General features: G+C 51.4%; 1 protein-coding gene across 3 annotated transcripts in view; it reads right to left on the bottom strand.

Moving 5' to 3' along the window:
- Nucleotides 1-17471, bottom strand: part of DUSP8 (dual specificity phosphatase 8) — a 39701-nt gene extending 22230 nt beyond the window's left edge. Inside the window, exons 1-5 of one of the 3 annotated variants that reach the window (XM_085548382.1) lie at nucleotides 17339-17463; nucleotides 14788-14961; nucleotides 13613-13799; nucleotides 5697-6091; nucleotides 1183-1321 (exon numbers count right to left, since the gene is read on the bottom strand). In XM_085548382.1, the coding sequence (XP_085404508.1) occupies nucleotides 1183-1321; nucleotides 5697-5927 (370 nt within the window). In that variant the 5' untranslated portion in view covers nucleotides 5928-6091; nucleotides 13613-13799; nucleotides 14788-14961; nucleotides 17339-17463. Of the gene's footprint in view, nucleotides 1-1182; nucleotides 1322-5696; nucleotides 6092-13612; nucleotides 13800-14787; nucleotides 14962-16583; nucleotides 16641-17338 lie in introns of those variants that run through there. The other 2 variants (XM_015863828.2, XM_015863829.3) reach the window with 2 other exon arrangements.
- Nucleotides 17472-17492: the final 21 nt, after the last annotated feature.

Genomic DNA, 17492 nt, shown 5'->3' with positions numbered 1-17492 from the left:
CAGACCTCCCAGGCACTGCAAACCTGGGTCAAAAATATCCCGGCTGCTGCCCACATTACAGCAAGGAGGAAACTGCATGTGTCAGAAAGCGTGCCCAGGCTCCCTCTGGATGCTTTCAGCAGTATTTTTGAGTCATGATTTCCATATAAAACTCAACAGCCATGACCCAGTGTGCTACATTTCAGTTCCTTTTTTTTTTTTTTCTTTTTTTTTCCATGCATTAGCAGCCTGCATTCCCCATTAGCAGGCTCCAGGCTGCACAGCCTGCCATCCTGAGGCACAGGGAGCAGCAGAGGCTTTGCCAAAACCTCAGCAATTACCAGCTGGGTATGCAGTTCTTTGAGGACTTCAGCAGGGGGAAGGCAGGGAGGAAAGGAAGGTCTGAGAAACCTGTAAACAGGTTTTAATTGGGGGTCTTAAACTTCATCTCACACCTAGTGCAGGCAGGCACAAACCTGCATGGGGGTCTTTGGTGCCGCATCCAGGGAGAACAGAGATGGCTGTCAAAACCAGGGATGCTCACTTGCTTGCAAGGGCCGGGAGTCAGAGATGTCATCCTTACAAGGGACTAGAGCACAGCATTTTCAAAGGCCTGCAATGAAGGCTCCTTCCTGACTCATCTCAGTGACAAGGCAGACTCCCTCCAGGACATGACCAAATCTGCATTCTCCTTTTTGGCATTATGCACCAAGCTGCGCCCTTGGGTACATCACGAAAACCTTGGACAGTGGCCTCAGTGTAGCTCCATGCTAATCATCTTTGGCACATAGTTGTAGTCTTTGCTTGCCTTTGAAATCCTCAGACTGTCAGACCTGGGTGCTTTATTCCCATTATTCCTCTGCTTCCCCCCCCACTCCCCCCCCCAACTCTGGTTCAGTGACATTTACTCCAAGTATATCATAGTATATAATCATAGAATGGTTTTGGTTGGAAGTAGCCAACCAGGCAGTCCCTCAGCCACCTGAATTAGGGGCAGCTTCAATTTTCCCTTCAAAGTAACATGCTCATCTCAGAGAATATGGCCACAACACCGTAAATCCACAACAACTGCATAAGCACCAAGTGAAATGGTAACACAGAGCCACACCAAGGGGGCCATCATCCTACAGTGCAACAGCACAACTGTCACCCATCATTGCCATCATCAACACTGCTGCTGCTCTTGAGTGGTTCCACTCCTACCTGTGAGGATGGAGACACTGTGGAAACAGCTGTCCAGCTTGCCCAGGAGGATGGAGAGAAAGCTGTCAGCAGCCAAGCCGGTCACATCCCGTGTGCTCTGGTCATAGACCACCACATCCTGGTGCTCCTCTGCCTCCACCTGTAGGGAAGAGCAAAAAAACTGGTAATAGAGAAATTCAAGACTGACTTTTGCACGTGGTGTTCTGTGGAGGGAGCACAGCCTCGATGGTTTGGGTACCACACATCTGTGTCTGCCCCACAGATGTGAATGAATATTCCAGCACCTACACCAGCTACAACACCCAGTAATTCCCCCCGCCATGCACAGGAAGCCTTTCTGGTACAGTGTCCTGCTGCACTCCCAGTGAAATGAGAAAGTTGGAGCTGCTGCATCCCATTCAGGTGATGAGCACAACCTTCCCCGTGCATATATCTTAAATAAAGATCAGAATCTTGTTATGAGGTTCCTTGAACAGGGCTTTGCTCATAAACATTTCCCTCCTTTTCTTCTATCACTTGCTTGCCCTATCTCACCACCTTTGAGTTGCTAAAGATATTAGCATAACTACAAACACAATGCTCAAAATACATTTCCCCAATTCCTAGGGCAAGGTTTCTGCAGCACCCTGAGGTGTGCAGACACCTTCCCAAAGCAGACCCAGCCCTCAAGCTGTAATGAAGCAGCAGCTGAGCTGCTTTGACATCCCATGCAGTTCCTCCTCTGCCCTGAAATGGGAGTTGCATCCCAATAGAACTGCAGTGTATGTATGTGGATTTTACAGAATGTACCATTCACTGCAGGGCTGAGGAAAGCCATTGGAAATCAGTGGGGCATCGGGAAGCAAATTTGGCAACAGAGGTCAGCAGGACAAAGGGAAGAAAGAAAAGGAAGTGACAGAAGGAGAGAGAAGAGGAAAGGACTGAGAATTTTAAAATAAGACACTGAAAATTGTGTAAGGTGAATAAAACCAGTGGCCACTTCTGGACATGCCATTGACATTCTTCATAGCTTTCTTTGCCCTCCACCACAGTATGCCATCCTGAAAACCCAGCCTGAAGCATCACAAATGCATCTCCCTGAAAGTGAGGCAGAGGGGACTGGGCAGGGGCTCGCACCATGGCCAGGATGGCCAAGGGGGGCATCAGGGGAGATAACAGCTCTAGCAGAGAAGAATTATCCCACAATAGGATTTAGTGTTCTCTCCACACGGGGAGGCTTTGTTTTGGCCATTACTGCAGGGTTGCTGAGCAACGGCAGATATGTGTGACACGGTTTACATCTTATTAAAGTTATAAGGTTTCACTCGATGTAAATGCCAAACAAGCACTGGCCTTGCGTGGCCCGGCTGCAGAAACAAATATCGAGCGTAGTGGGGCAAGGGCTGTGAAAATGGGCAGAGGGGAAAGCCTGGCTTGAAGAAAAACATGCATTGTGTAGGAAGGACTTATGACACATCACACACGGGAGTGCTGGCATTTCCAGTCCCGTCGCTCAGACGGAACAGGTACTTCACACAGTCCTAGAATCATCTATGTTGGAAAAGGTGTTCTAGATCATCAAGTCCAACCGTCACCAAGTCCAACTTATCATTGAGTCCAACCACTAACCATTTCCTACCACAGCTGCTATCGTCCCACCAAGTCACCCAGGTCTCTGTCCCCAATCCTTGAAGGAGCATCACCATTGGGGAACCCACCGAGCATTCCAGAGGAGCCCATCCCTCCCCCAGAGGTATCACCCACATGCATCTCCTCGTTTTGTTCTGGGTGCTGAGTGGTTTCATACCCCCAAATGGCACTTATCTGCCATGCAGGGCAGTCTGAGCCCTCCAGGTGATCTGGGCTATGATAAGAGTGAGGTATTCTCATTATCCCAATTACTCCAGACATCTCAGTCACATATTGTTTCAAAACATAGTGAATCACTGCACTGAAATAACACCATTTCCATAAACACAAAAAGCAGCTGGGCACAGGGCTCAGAAATAAGCCCTGGCTTTCCCTAGAGCAAAGCAGCTGCTTCCAGGGCTGGGCTGCTCGAGTAAATAAATACACATCCCCATAGCCCTGGTAGAATGTTGTCATGCCTTGAACCACTGCTACAGCCATTCTCAGAGACAGCTGCATTTTGGGAAGAGATAACAGGTCAAGATGGGAGAAGACTTTCCAAGGAGATCTTAAAGGAATGAACTTCTCAGCATTAACCTCCAGAACTCAAAACAAACCCCCAAGCAGGAATTTCCCCATAACCTCTTCCCCTGAAATGGCACTGAGGAGCTGAATGGTTCCAGTTGGCATTGGGTTTGAAAATAAAACCAGTGCAGGTAGCATATTTTTGTGTCTAGGATGACTATAGCTGTAATAATTGGAACTCCTTGGAATAAAATAAAAATATAAAAGTAATTCGCTGGGAAACGGATAAGCGCTGCAGCTTCTTAGCCCAGACTGTGAGCTGCAGCTCTGGAGAAAATACATGTGTATAATGGGAGTACAGCACACATCAGGATTTGAGGAGGGTTGACTCAGATACGTCCCCACTTCCAGGGCAGGTGATAGGCATATTACAACTAAAGCACAAAGGGATATAGATTTACCCCATTTCTTCTTTCCCAGCAAGCAGAGCTTTCCCAAGATTTGCTCTTGCTGTTACCCTTCAATCCAGAGCATCCTGAAGAGCTGTGTGCAGCACCTTCTTTCACATAGGATGAAAAACCGTGCTGTCCAATCAAGAGAAAGGCAAAAGGCAATCGATGCACATCGGGGTTGAACAAGCAAGGAAGGAGCGTGCTGAGCTGGGCTTTCAGCAGCACCCCATCCTTTTGGGCACACTGCGGTGCTCTCAGCTGCTTTTGTCTTGGCAGCCCTGGCCAAGAACAGGAAACAGGAGGAGGGCGGGAGGCCCATCAGGAGGAATAATGGGGCCGGACAATCGCACCACTGATGTCACCCTTCCTGCCATCTGCTCCCAGCACCAGCCATGCCCCTGTCCCTCCCTGTCCCCACCCGGACAGGGCTCAGCACCACATCCCTATGTAAGGATGGACAGCTGCATAAGGATACAGGAGTGGGGAGGAGGTCGTCGTTCCTTCCATAGACACACTGGTAGCCCCAGGATGGCTGTGAAGGTTGGGGACAATCCTTAGGCAGGACCGAAAGAGGACAAGAGCCACCCGTGTTGGTGCAGGAACATCCTTTGGGTGCCACCGCCGCCTGCTGCGGCATCTCTGCAGCTGCTGAACTGCAGCCTTGCAGGCAGAACGGCATCAGCTGATGTTAACTCTTTTGTGCACCCCCTCCCCACCCTCCCCCCCTACAAAATCGCAGTGCTTTTGCTGCTGCCGCTCCACGTGACAGCGGCCACTGCAGAGGTGACCCTTGCTGGGAGGAGGGCGGCCGCACCGCGCTGGCTCCCAGCTTGTGAAAACTGATTATTCCTGCTTTATTCCCCCGGGGATTTGCAAACGGCTCAAGCCGTTCAGGAATCATTCTCTGCAATCCCCTCCAAAGCACCCAGCCCACAGCATCGCTGAAGCAGCTTGGAGCAAGGCTAGCCCGCCCCCCCCCCCAAAACCCCCCTTCTGACTCCTTGATCCTGGCAGGGTGATGTCACCAGCAGCCAATACGGACGACGGTGGCTTCACGGGGTGGCAGGAGGGGGGGGACACGCTGCAGATGGCTCCAGCTGGGCCCAGCATTTGATTAATCGCCTGAATTACCCTCGCTTTGCCATAAAATTACAAGCGGGGGGGAGCTGGGGAATGTGAAAAGCAGGAGCACGGTGGTGGGGGAGTGGGATGGCAGGGAGCAGCACCACCCCAAAATGAGTGGCAGGGGTCCCCATGCCAAAGCCGTGCTGCAGTGGGGATGTGCCACTTTAGGGATGCTGGGTGGATGAGGTGATGGGACCCTGGGGCACTGGGGTTGAAAGGGGACAAAGCGCCCTCCACTGCCTCACTGATGGCAGCATCTCACGGCAGGCAGGACTCTGCCTGGGCCACCACGGGGGCACCCAGTGCTATTTCGGCTTGCAGCCATGGCTCACAGCCACCTCTATTATTTAACGGGGAGAGATAGAGAGAGGAGCCTGGGAGAGATAATATGCCATGACACCGGATAAGAGCTCCTGGCGTCACAAGGGAGGAGGATTACATGTCCCTGAATGGAGTTAGAGATGACAGAGGGGAGGGGAAGAGTTTTTAGCAAGGGATTAAGCTTACAGCTCCAGGAAGGCTTTGGGGCTTGTTTGCCAGCACAGGGCAATTCCTGAGGCTGACATACCTGTTAGACTGGCCTGGGGAGGGCATGTCACTGGAGTGGGCAATAAACAAATCCTCCAGGAGAACCCCACGGCCATTGCTTTTCCAGCTCTCAGAAGGAAGCTAGTGGCAAAGAGGAGAGGGCAGACAACAGGGCGCAGGACAGGGTACAGGTTGCACAATATTGTCCCTGCAGGCAATGGCTTTGCAAGCATACATATCCTTAGCAGGGCAAAGAGGCATTCCCTATCCCCATACCTTCATCTTGGAGGTGGGCTGGATGAGTTCTGTAATAGAGACCTTGTCCTGCTGGAGCCGCCTCTTGACCAACTTAGAGCAGCAGATGTTGACAGAGCTGAGGACGTGCCAGGAGTTGTACTCAACGAAGGAGCGACTATCGATGACCAGGGTGCCCTCTGCTCCGTTCCGCAGGAGGCTGGCCAGCTTCTTTGGATCCATCACTTTGCGTGGAAGTCTGTCTCCAGCCATAACGGGCCCGTCCGCTCTAGGGAGAGCAGGGTGGAAGGGCAGGATGGGCTGCCAGCACCCGTCTCCCCACAGGGATGAGCAGTGAAGCAAGGTGTGAGTGGAGCAGCACCGTGCTGGGCTCCTCACACTGCTAGCGCCCAGGCTGCCTACTCATGGTGCTGAACCTGGGGACAGAGAAGAGTAGACAGACACCAGTCAGGTGGCAGGACAACATAGATAAGAATGACAGAATCATAGAATCATTAAGATTGGAAGAGACCTCTGTGGTCACCAAGTTCAGCCACTGACCCATCCCCTCCACACTCACTGAGTCACATCCCTCAGTGCTGCATCCCCATGGTTCTGGAACGCCTCCAGGGATGGTGACCCACCACCTCCCCAAGCAACCTGGCCCAGTACCTCAACACACTGAGAATTGTTTCTTAATAACCAACCCGAACCTTCCCCAGCTTAACTTGAGGATCATTCCCTCTCATCTTAACTTGGCGCTTACTCAGGGCCTAGGGCTTGGACTTCAGAAGAGTGGGACAAAGACACAACCACACTTCCTAAGAAATCTCTTTTTGTGGCTTTTTGGTACCTGACTTGTGCAGGCTTTAGAAGTGGCTTCATGCACAGACGGAGATGAGACTCCATCTTAGCAGCCATGGAGCCTCTTAGCAGCTTGCTTCAAGAGCAGCTCGCTCCAAGAGCAGCTCATAGGGTCAACAAGTGTGATCTGGTCAGGGAGTCTTCTTAGGTTTTAATGGCACACGTCATTGCAGGCTTGTTTTAATGGCATTAACTTTTAATGCTGCCACAACCATTCAGAAAATAAGCAGGGCTATTAGCAGGCTCTCCTTGTTTCTTCCAGAAAGCATTTTAGAGAGAACCCACAAGCTGTTGCATGGAGACTTTAATGCATCTGAATTAAGAAGACTATGATTATCATGCCTGAAAAGGCCAGTGTAAAGATTTTCATTGACTTCTGCAGGGCCAGGATTTAGTCTATGGACTACAGGAAGCTTATGAGTCACCCTGCTCAGAGCAAGTAGCAGTTCTTGGGAGCTCCCACATCACAAGCCCTTGTGGTGCAAGGGAACCCAGGACACTGAGCACTGGAACAGGTTGCCCAGAGAGGTGGTGGATGCCTCAGCTGAGGATACATTCAAGGTCAGGCAGGACAGGGCTCTGAGCACCTAATCTAGTGTAGGTGTCCCTGTACATTGCAGGGGAGGTGGACCAGATGGCTGTTATGGGTCCCTTGCAAATCAGGGACTTCTGCTACCTATAACCAAACCTTGAAGGTGCAGCCAACTTGCAGGAAAAGGACATACAGCTGCTGAATATAAGGATGTTTCAGCATCTACAGCTCTCCAACCTTAACATTAGCAGCCCTCTTATTTCCCCAGGCCAACAGACCTTCTCTCCAAAGCAGGGGGTTGATGTCCCTGCACACATACGTGTTACTAACACATTTGTTCAACTTAGAGAAAAAAAAGAAAAATCCCCTAAAAGCTGCAATAGTGGTGGCCCCTTCTGGCACAAAGCATTTTGCAGCCCCATGGCATAATGGCATCGCTGCCCCTGGCCCCACAGCAGGCAGCTCACGGTTTCCCCTCCCCACAGCACTCCTCCAGGGGGGCTTAAAAATTGAAACAGTTCTAATTAGGGGGTGTGAGAGGGAGCAAGGCCGGCCCCTGCTGGGATATGACACACCTCATTACGTCGCTGCCGTCTTGCCAGAAGACCCCCTGCTGTACCTTGGCTATAGAGCTGGGGCACTCAGAAAGGATGCAAATTAGCCAGCTTTCACCCCCCTCCTCCGTCTTTCTTTCACACCCCACTCCCCAAACCACTTTCTGCTTCCCTTCCCCATCAGGACAGCAGGCTGCTAATTCTTGGCTCCTCCAATTACATCCAAGAAATAAAAGGGAGCAGAGGAAGGCAACAGACAAAAAGGATGGGGATAATGCTGAGGGATAAGAAAGAAAGGCTGAAATGAGAGGAAGGAGTGATCCAATGCATTGGACATGTTGTACAGTATCACCAGAGACAACAGAGTATCTACTCTCCAGATAACAAAGGTGAACTATGGGGGGTCTGGGAAGAACAGAAAAGCCCTGATCTCCTTTGCTCAGAGAGAGACTTCCCATGCTTGAAGTGTCAACAGATGACCGAGAGCTTGTGTGGATGAAGTCAGAAGACACCAGAGGAGTTTTCCCTTTGCACTAATAGCCACCCTCCTACAGAACAACTGGACACACACCCATTTGCACCAGCACTGCCAGTCAGACCCGGTGGCAGACAGAGGTGACACAATGTGCCAGGTCCTGTACCCAGTTCCACCTGGGAGAAGTGGAAAGAGACAGTGCAAGGTAGGCTCATTCCACTCCTCTCTCCTGAAGCCTTTCCCAGGGAAGGAGGTACCAACTGAGCAGTCTTAAGCAGCCATAACCTCACTGTTAGACTCAATGCCCAGTAGCTGGGTCCCTCTGAACTTGCATAGTGCCCTTCTGTTATACAACCAAAGTGCAAACGCCAAGGAAGAGCAAAGGAAAGTGGCCATGGAGGGGCACTGCTGAAGTAAGAGACCTGCTCCTCCACCATACTGACCAGAGACCCGACTCCAGCACAAGGGGAAAAGGTTAACCTGAGGCCTAAATTAGGGTTTCAGAAACATAGCTGTGTCCCTCTCTTATCAGTTTATTAAAGCCATCTTAATCTTCTCGAGTGTTCCTGAAGAACATTACCATAATCCTTTAATCCCACCTCTCCCTGGAGTGCCTGTAATGAGGAGATGGACACACGGCTTAACTGAATGGGGACAGCAAAGCAGGAGGAGCCATGCTGCAGCTGAAGGATGGAAAGCTGGACAGAGGACTTAATACATAGGCATTAAGACACCTGATTGCCAGGAGTGTCCCTGGCTGTGACCCTCTTCTGGTCAGCCAGAAGAAAACCCCAAACACACCCTGACCCAAGCCTGTCCCTGTGGCAGGAAGGACCATGGGAACGCACCCCTGTGCTGGCTCAACAGTCACCAAGGTGGAGGCCACTTCCTCAATTCCTCATCTTGCACAAGGCCCCAGCAGAAACATGTGGCTACAGGAAGGGCATGGGTCTAGTTTCTCTTGGAGATGCTAACAGGAAGACCAGCACGTCCCTGCAGCAATCAAGAACCTCACTAACTGGCATATCCACCTGTGGTTGTGTTCTGGCAATCCCTACCTTCCCTCCACCCATGACCCAAATCATCAGCTGCTCCCCTTGCTGCCTCGGGCAGACCAGCTTCTTATTCCTCTGAGCTTTCCTTTTCTCCTAGCCCTGTCCCGATTCTTTCTACTGTTGCTTCCCATTTCCATTCAAAATAAATGCAGACAGAAGAGATTAAGATGCAGAGGAAAAATAATACTTCCAGCAAAACAGCTTCCCAGTCTGCAAAGAGCACAAAGCAAAGGACCTCAGGTGCACTGTTATTCATAATCTGTAAAAGACTTTTGGAGATCTGCGCTGAACCTCCAAAATCTGCTTCTAGCAAAGGAAGTGAACTCACAAAATGAAGCTGAAGACTAGAAACGGAGTATGATTGGCTGCTGGCAGAGAACATGGAGGAACCATGAGCTGCCTTTATGAGATAGGCTGCACAAAGATGCTGCTGAAAGAAGGGTCAAATCCAGCTACAGAGATGCTGGAAGTAGCACCCACATGTGCCTGAGCACAAATCTAAGGAAATAATTATAACCCAGGGACTGGCAGCTCGGATCCCATCAACCTCCAGAGAAGCTGTAGGTTCAAGGCCAGGCTGGATGGGGCTTTGGGCAACCTGGTCTAGTGGGAGATGTCCCTGCCCACAGCAGGTTGTTGGAACTAAATTATTTTTAAGGTTCCTTCCAACCCAAACCATTCTCAAATGCATTACCATCACATAAGTGAGCCTGGGGACCCATAAGCACGCCCGCAGTGCTGCCATCCCAGAGTAACCCCAGAAAGCAGCTGTTCCTGAAGAACTTCCACCAGCCCCATGCCTGCCACCCAGGACACTGACAGTACCTTGCTGATTCCCAGACACAGATCAAGATGTAAAACATGGCACTTTTGCCAAGCTCTCCGCCCTTTCTCCTTCCCCATCCCCTCTTTTCTTTCAAGTGCTTTGGCACTTAGTGAACTCCCCTCGGCAGGCTCCTGCTGTTTGAGGGATTCCTAAAACACAGCCCTATTACTAATTATTATTATTTTGCGGCAGCAATCAGGGACACGGGGCTCATTAACAAGTTAGCACCTCTGGTTTCCCTGGAAACTCGCAGCTGCCAGGCAACGGCTGCGTCTCTGGCCCGAGGCGATGCTACCGCAGTGCCTTCAGCTCACATCCCGCAGGATGCTCGAGTTGCTGCCTCCAGCCCAGCCAACGGCACGGGGCAAGACGGGCCATTATGAAGCTCCAGGATGCCTCTCCTCACTCCATCCCATCTGCTTTGCAGCTCAGCCCATCTACTGATCCCCTTCTGCTTCTCCCGGCATTGTGATCTGCATAGCATCTCCTGGTGAGAGATGCAAGCTTTCATCTGGGGAGGGGAATTTGGAGCATGAATAATCCCCCGTGGCGGCACTGGGACAAAGCCATAGGTGCCTGCCGTAGCTACTCTGGAAGTGCTGCCAATTGCTTAGCAGTTGCTTGATATCCCCTTAAAATAGAGCACAAAGGATTTCTCTTCTAAGGTGGAAAGAAAAATACATGATTTTGTCTTCTCCTCCTTAAAATGAGGTTAAAAACCATCACTAACCATATTCACTACTCAAACATAAAGGCTGCTCATCTGCCTTTCCCTGACGAAGCTTAAGAATGAGGAGAGACATTTTGTGATTCCCAGGAGGTAAAAATGAGACGGCATCACTGTGCTGTCCCTCTGCAACCACTGCCCTGTTCTCACCCTCAGAGACTCACATAGGCTTTCCCAAGACAGCGGAGACTCACACAGCCCCACTGATGCTCACCTCACTTCCCCATTCAACGCTTCCCACAAGTGGGGTGTCCCTTCTCTCCAAGACAAGACCCCCCTCCCAAATCTCCATGCAGACTGGGCTTTGGGAAGAGGCAGTCCCCACCACCAGGGGAAGGCAGATGGAGGCGTCATCACTGGGGGATGATGCTGAGAAGCAGGAGTTTGCATTCCAGTTGTGCCCACCATGAGTGGTCCAGAACATGGAACAATGCTTGGTAGGTTGTAGCTGCAAATGCAATCACCTCCCAGCCAAACCACATTGTATATAATGGTCATGATCTGGTTCCTCACAAAATTATTTCTGGAGTGCTACCAGGCAGGGAAAGCCAACAGAGAAGAACAGCAGGCTCTACAGCTGGCATATATGACAATGCCACTATCTCCTCTTCTTATACTTTTAAGACTATTTATATTGTTTTCTCCTGTAGTATAAACACAAGCTTTCCTTTAAAGCCTACAAAAGGCAGGACCAAAGGTTATCTATGACCAGCCAGCCATTTAATCTCTGCCTTCACCCATGCTGCAGATGGAGCCCCCATGCATGCTGCTTTCTCATACCAGAGCTATTTCATTTCCATCCCCTTCTTGCCAAGCTAAGAGACAGACATGTTCATGTCTTAAAGCTGAAAGCATCTTCTCCTGTGAGCAGACACACCACAACAGGGTGTAAAGTAGAGGACATAGAACCACTGAAGTTGGAAAGACTGCAAAGATCACCCAGTTCAACCATCAGCCCATGCTTGTAACCACTCTAAACCATTTCCTTCAGTATCACAGTCCCAAGGGTGCTTCCCACTGCCTGATGTCCCCACCTTTGCCGCAATTCCACTGGACAAGCCCAAAGACCATCCCATGGGCTGTTTTTGGGATTTCCAACGTCTCATCTGCCTTTTTGCAGTAAGCCCAGGCAGAGGCAGACCAGAAAGGTATGCAGTTAGATACTTCAGCAGAGCTGACCCTGATCTCTCGTCCTAAGACGCCAAACACTATAAATATCTGCTGGGTCAGTTTTTGTCTCCTGAAAAAAGTGTTTCCGGGACCCACAGACTATTTTCCCATGATCTCTACATTCTAAGGAAAAGAAAGCACTGGGCTGAGTTGTGGTTCTTTGAGGTAGATCAAAACATCCCCATTTCATTTCATAAGGACAGTGACAAATTAAATAAATCTGAAACAGCCACAGGTGAGGTAAAAGGTGAAAGCATAGAAGTTGAAGCAAGCGCTAGACAAACCTGCTGGCATCTGCCCTGTGCCACATGTTCATGTGTAGAAATGGCAGTCAGGGCTCCCAGACTCACTAAAGAACAATAACAGGACTTTCTTCTGGCATCATTTACACAGTTTCTGATCTCAGCCAGTGTAATCTGAGGTACAGATGCAGATTCTAACAAAGTCTTCCAGCCAGGATAGGCTAAAGCCCAGAGATGCCACCCTAAGCTGACTGAAACTCTGGCTCTTCTTAGGAGAACCAGAATTCAACACAAATGAAAGGGAGCTGATTTCCCATGGAATGACAGATCCACCAACATGGTTTCCTACATTTTTCAGGGCTTTTCCAAACTGGTTCAAGGCTTTCACACAATAGAACATGCACGTGGATTTGGGATGAATTAGCACGTGTCAGCCTAGGCTCTTCCTCTTTTCTCAGTCACAAGAAGAAAACACTAACTATGAGTATCAAAGGATTTCCTTTATCTAGGAATAGCACATAAGACAGGCAAAGGCCTCACCAGCATCTCTACCCCAATGTCTCCGTCTCCCCTGCCTAATGTGATTCATTGTCAGGTGGTTTCATCAGGTCAAACTGAGGCGACTTTGGGGGGGAGGATCAAAGCGTGTCTAGCAGCTCTTCCCCTATCTGTACATTGAATCATAGAATCACTCAGTCTGGAAAAGACAACTAAGATCATCTGTCCCTCAGTACCACATCTACCCTTGTCTTGAAGACTTCCAAGGATGATGACTCCACCGCCTCCCTGGACAGCCTGTTCCAAACATGAATGATGTACCATGACATACACAGAGCTTCCACATCCTCTTGTCAGTTTCCATATCAGAAGGTCTAACTCATCACTGGTGTTGACCATCAAGCATCCACAAACATACCAAGCTGTACCCCTTTAGGTTTGCAGGCCGAGCAGCTAAGCCGCATCAGATCAGGGCTCCTCACCTTTCCTCCAGCCCTGAGAGACTACACAAGAGCTCACACTTATCTCTGGATCAGTTACTGCTGAATGAACCCTGCTCAGGTGCCAGACAAAGAGGCAGCCAAGCTCAAAGCAGAAGAGATTGCAAGGATGACACAGAATTACAGGCATCAGCATTCAGCAAGCAAGTGGAGAATGCACCGATCTATTTTTAATGGTAGAAAGCAATTGCTTCACATGAGGACGTGTCTAGGGAGATTTTGCCCAGTCAGAGATTCACATTATTCTTTATTTCCACCCCCCCCCTTACCCCCAGCAGTCAGCTCCATCCAGTGTGCTGAGGCAGTCTGTCCCACTGCCTCCCCACAGAACAATTCCAAGTATCACATCTCAGTCCCAGAGGATCACCTTCCCAGCTTTCCTCCAGGGACAGCAGCAGCAGATATCTGCACCAAAGCCCTCCCCAGTTTTACAAAAGCCAGGGAAAATCAGGATGGCAGGTAGGTATGGAAGAGTCACAGTGTAATTTAGGTTGGAAGGGACCTCAGCAGCTCACCTGGCCAACCACTCTCCCAATGGAGGGCCAACTCCAACACCAGATTGGGTTGTCTTGTCCTGGTCACCAAAAGACCCATTCCCAGTTGTTAGCAGGCTCAGAACAGAGGCTCTCCAGAACTCACTCCTCTGCCAATTACGAGAGTGAATCCCAAGACTCTCCAGAGAAAAGCCTGAACACAAGGTCTCTGCCCCAAGAAACCAGAAGGTTTGATTACAAAATATAAGGTACAACGGAGGCAGACAAGTCATGCACACACATTGGGTTGGACTTTCCATGCACAACAAACAAGGAAATAGGCACAAGAAGAATGGGAAGAAAAGATGGAATCAAGGAAGGGTTTCTAACCCTAGAGCAAAGGGCATTGCTTATTTCACCTTTGTACAGCACAGGCTGGAATCTCCCCCAGTCCCAATTGCACGTATCTTCAGGAGCATCAGATGCCTCTCCAGGCACCACACATTACTTGTGAAAACTAGAGGTCCTGAGCAGCACTGTAACACACAGAAGCTGTACACAAAGCAATGGACCACGTGCTGCACACCTGCTCAGGTTCTCTGGTTCAGTAGGGTCTAGAAGGCTCTCAGAGGATAGATTAAATAGCACAATTATGGATTATGACCCCAGTACAGCCCTGCTGTACCCTCCAGTAGGGGCTTCTCCTCTTCCTGCTTGAAGCAGAGAGGTTTGAGAACAAAAGGAGCCTCATGGATGGCACCGACCCAAAGGTTGAGGTAGGAAGCCTACAATCAGTTCTTGGAAGAGATAAGAGCTTGTTTGCTTTTCCATGACTTCATTGATAAAGGGGAGATGGAGTCATGGAGGTGCTCACTTGTGACCAGAGCTCAATTCATAGAACCATAAAATCATTAAGGTTAGAAAAAAAATAATCTGAGATCATCAAATCCAGCCACTAGGCCATCACCGCCATGCACAATGAGCCACATCCCTAAGCACCACATCTGCCACAGCAGGGCACTGAGCATCATTCCCAAGGGATGTGACACAACCACATGCTATGTTCTGTCCCACCTCCATCAGAAGAGAAGGCAAAGCCAGCAGCTGACAGCCAAGCACAGCACACATCCTACCATCACACCGCAAGCTCTGCTTAACTTAAGGACAGCCTCTGACACCATTTTTGCAGCCTTTGCACTCCCTTGCTGTGCTCTAACCTTGCTTGCAACGCATGCGCAGGTTTCCGCAAGCAAGCTTGAGAAAATTGCGAGCACTCATTTAGCCCCTTATCTGATGAGCGATCTCAGGCCATTCGCCTCCCTTCCCCACGCCTGCATGTAATCACATCAGGTGCCTCCTTTCCCACCCCGCACCGAGTAGGACAGGTGTACCTGCAGAGGAGAAATTGAAAGCTTGAAAAACAGGTTTTAAAACCCAGAGGGCATCGAGATGCAGAAGAGCACTCGCAAGTGTTCCCTGTGGGATGACGGCATCGCAGGGCTGTGGAGCACCTCTGGAGAGCGGCATGGAGTGGGGTGAGAGCAGGAACCCCTCAGCCCCGGGGGTTCTGTGGACAGTTCTACTAAACCCTGCCATTAAACCCATAGCGGAAGGCAAAACTACCTACATGTCCCAGCTGAGCCTTCCTGCTGTCCTCCCAGGAGCCAGCACCTGCATGCTCCTTTCTTTATCGCCACGCTCCCCAGCAGATTCACCTTGCTGTGGTTGTTTCAGGATGACGGCCTAGATCATAAATCAAGGCTGCCAAGCATGGAGCACCTCCTTTTCCTGCTCCCATCCCAGAAACCGTGAATGCGCTCTGCACCTGAGTGCAGCCAAGGCTGCAGATCACAGCTCCAATCGCACTGCATAGCAGAGACCAACCTCTGATCCCCACGAGCAGGCACACCTAAGGGCAACAGAACCAAACAGAAGGGGAAGGCACCTTTAACATCCCTCATCTTAATTATGTAGATTAATACAGCTGGAGCAGGGGAAGGGATAGGGATAGAGTGGGTGCTGCGAGAAGCCATTTCCAGAACCCCACTGAGCCACAGCCTCCTCCAGGAGAGTCTTTTGCAAGGTGGTTGCAGGGCCAATCCCCTGCAGGACGCATGCTCTGAGGAGCTGTACCCAGTGCAGTGGGGGGTTCTGACAATAATAATTGTACTGTGTTGGATTTTGGGCAGCAGCCTCTCCAAATACAGCACCTTGGCTGCTTCTTTGGCAAGGTGCCCGGCCCCAGCAAAAACACCCAGCATACAAACATGGTGTCTGCCGTATCTCTACATAGTGAGCACTTCTACAGGGCTTGCCCACCTTGCGATGCCAGCTTCAGGTCTCTCCCAGCCCCTTACCTGCATCAAGGGAAGGACAACAACCCACACAAACCACGGAGTGTTCAAAGCCCGTTGGGGTGAAGCACGGCTGTGCGCATCAAAACTGATGAGAATACATCCGCAGAGCCCTAGGAGGTATCTTAGCAAGAAACCCTAAATGCAGCCAGCTATAGGCATGAGAGTTGGTGCAGAGCTCATCTTGCTTTGGGAATCACCACAAGCAAACACAAAGGCAACCCAGGAGCCAGCTCCGAACCCAACCAACCTCTCCTGTAGAGCCCTGCACATCGCCACCGAACCCAGACCCAGCAGCACCGCACACCCGGCCCTTCCAGCACAAAGCTACAGCCATGCCCGAGCTCTGCGCAGCACAGCGCGGGTGCAGACAATGCGGTGAGCCTCGCGCAAGGCTCCTAGGGCTGCCTACAAGGTTACCGCGGCCCCGGGCTGCGGGCACGGAGCTCAGCATCTCCCTGGGCTTCCCAATCGCTGCTGGTAGGAATCTGTGCTTTTACGCCCCAAATCGTGGCGGGTGACTTGTGCCCGGGGCAGGGCTGGGCTCCCCACCTGGGAACCACGGGTGACACCGCAACACCGTGCCCAGAAAACCCAAACGTCCGCAAGAAACCCGCACCGAGGCGCGTCCTCCCCGTGATAACCCGCACCTCACCGACCTGCGCGGAGCTTCCCGATGTGAGCCGAGGCACTGACATCAGCTTTTGCTGTTGCTCAGGAATTTAATTTTGGGGGAGGAGAAAGGGGTGTGCGTGTGAGGGGTGGGGGGGGCAGAGCAGGAAGGAGAAGGAACTTATTTATCAATAAGGAAAATCATCGCCGAGTTCGAAAAACCGACCTGCGCTCCGCACGCAGAGAATTGGCTGGGGATGGGGGAGATGTCGGCCGGTCTGCGCGTACAGGGAAGGACGGAGGGGATGAACTGAGCGGGGCGTACAACGCGCTCACCGCCCGCAGCGCCTACAGATCCCGCAGCAGCGCAGCGCAGTACGGACTGTGCAGTACGGACCGCGCAGCCCGACTCACGGCCGGTGTTTCAGCGACGCTCCGAGACTCGCTGCATCTGAACATCACAGCTGTGACACCGTGGATCCCATACCCACCCTCGGCCCCTCACCTCGCAGCCCCGAGCTACCGTCTCTCTCCACGGCCGGCGATGCACCGTTCCCACCTGCGCCCACCCCCCGCAGGTGTTTTTTATTAACGCTCGTTCCGAAACGATCCCACTCGCTCTTTAAGCCCCAAAGCCCTACGGATAACAACGCACGCCAAGCTCGGTGCGGGTATTTTCAACGGGGCAGAGCGACGCCTCCCCCAGCCCTTCCGCGGCTCCGCTCCGCACACGCGGCCACACCGCTCCCATCTCCCAGAGCCCCGTAGGACACAGTCCCCTCCCGGCCCGGCTCACACTGACCCGGTGCGGCGGGCGCGGATGGCCGCGCCTCTCCATAGGGCCCGCATGCCGCGCAGCGGCCGAGCTCCGCGCTGCTCCGCGCCGGTCCGCGAGCCGGGAATGCGCCGGCGATGAGGTCATAGAACAAGGGGGGGGGGTGAGGAGAAAGGGGGGG

Source organism: Coturnix japonica, chromosome 5 (genome assembly GCF_054131305.1).
Source record: "Coturnix japonica strain WE chromosome 5, WE-NBRP24, whole genome shotgun sequence".
NCBI classification, from domain to species: domain Eukaryota; kingdom Metazoa; phylum Chordata; class Aves; order Galliformes; family Phasianidae; genus Coturnix; species Coturnix japonica.
This window is presented reverse-complemented; position numbering and strand designations above follow the sequence as displayed.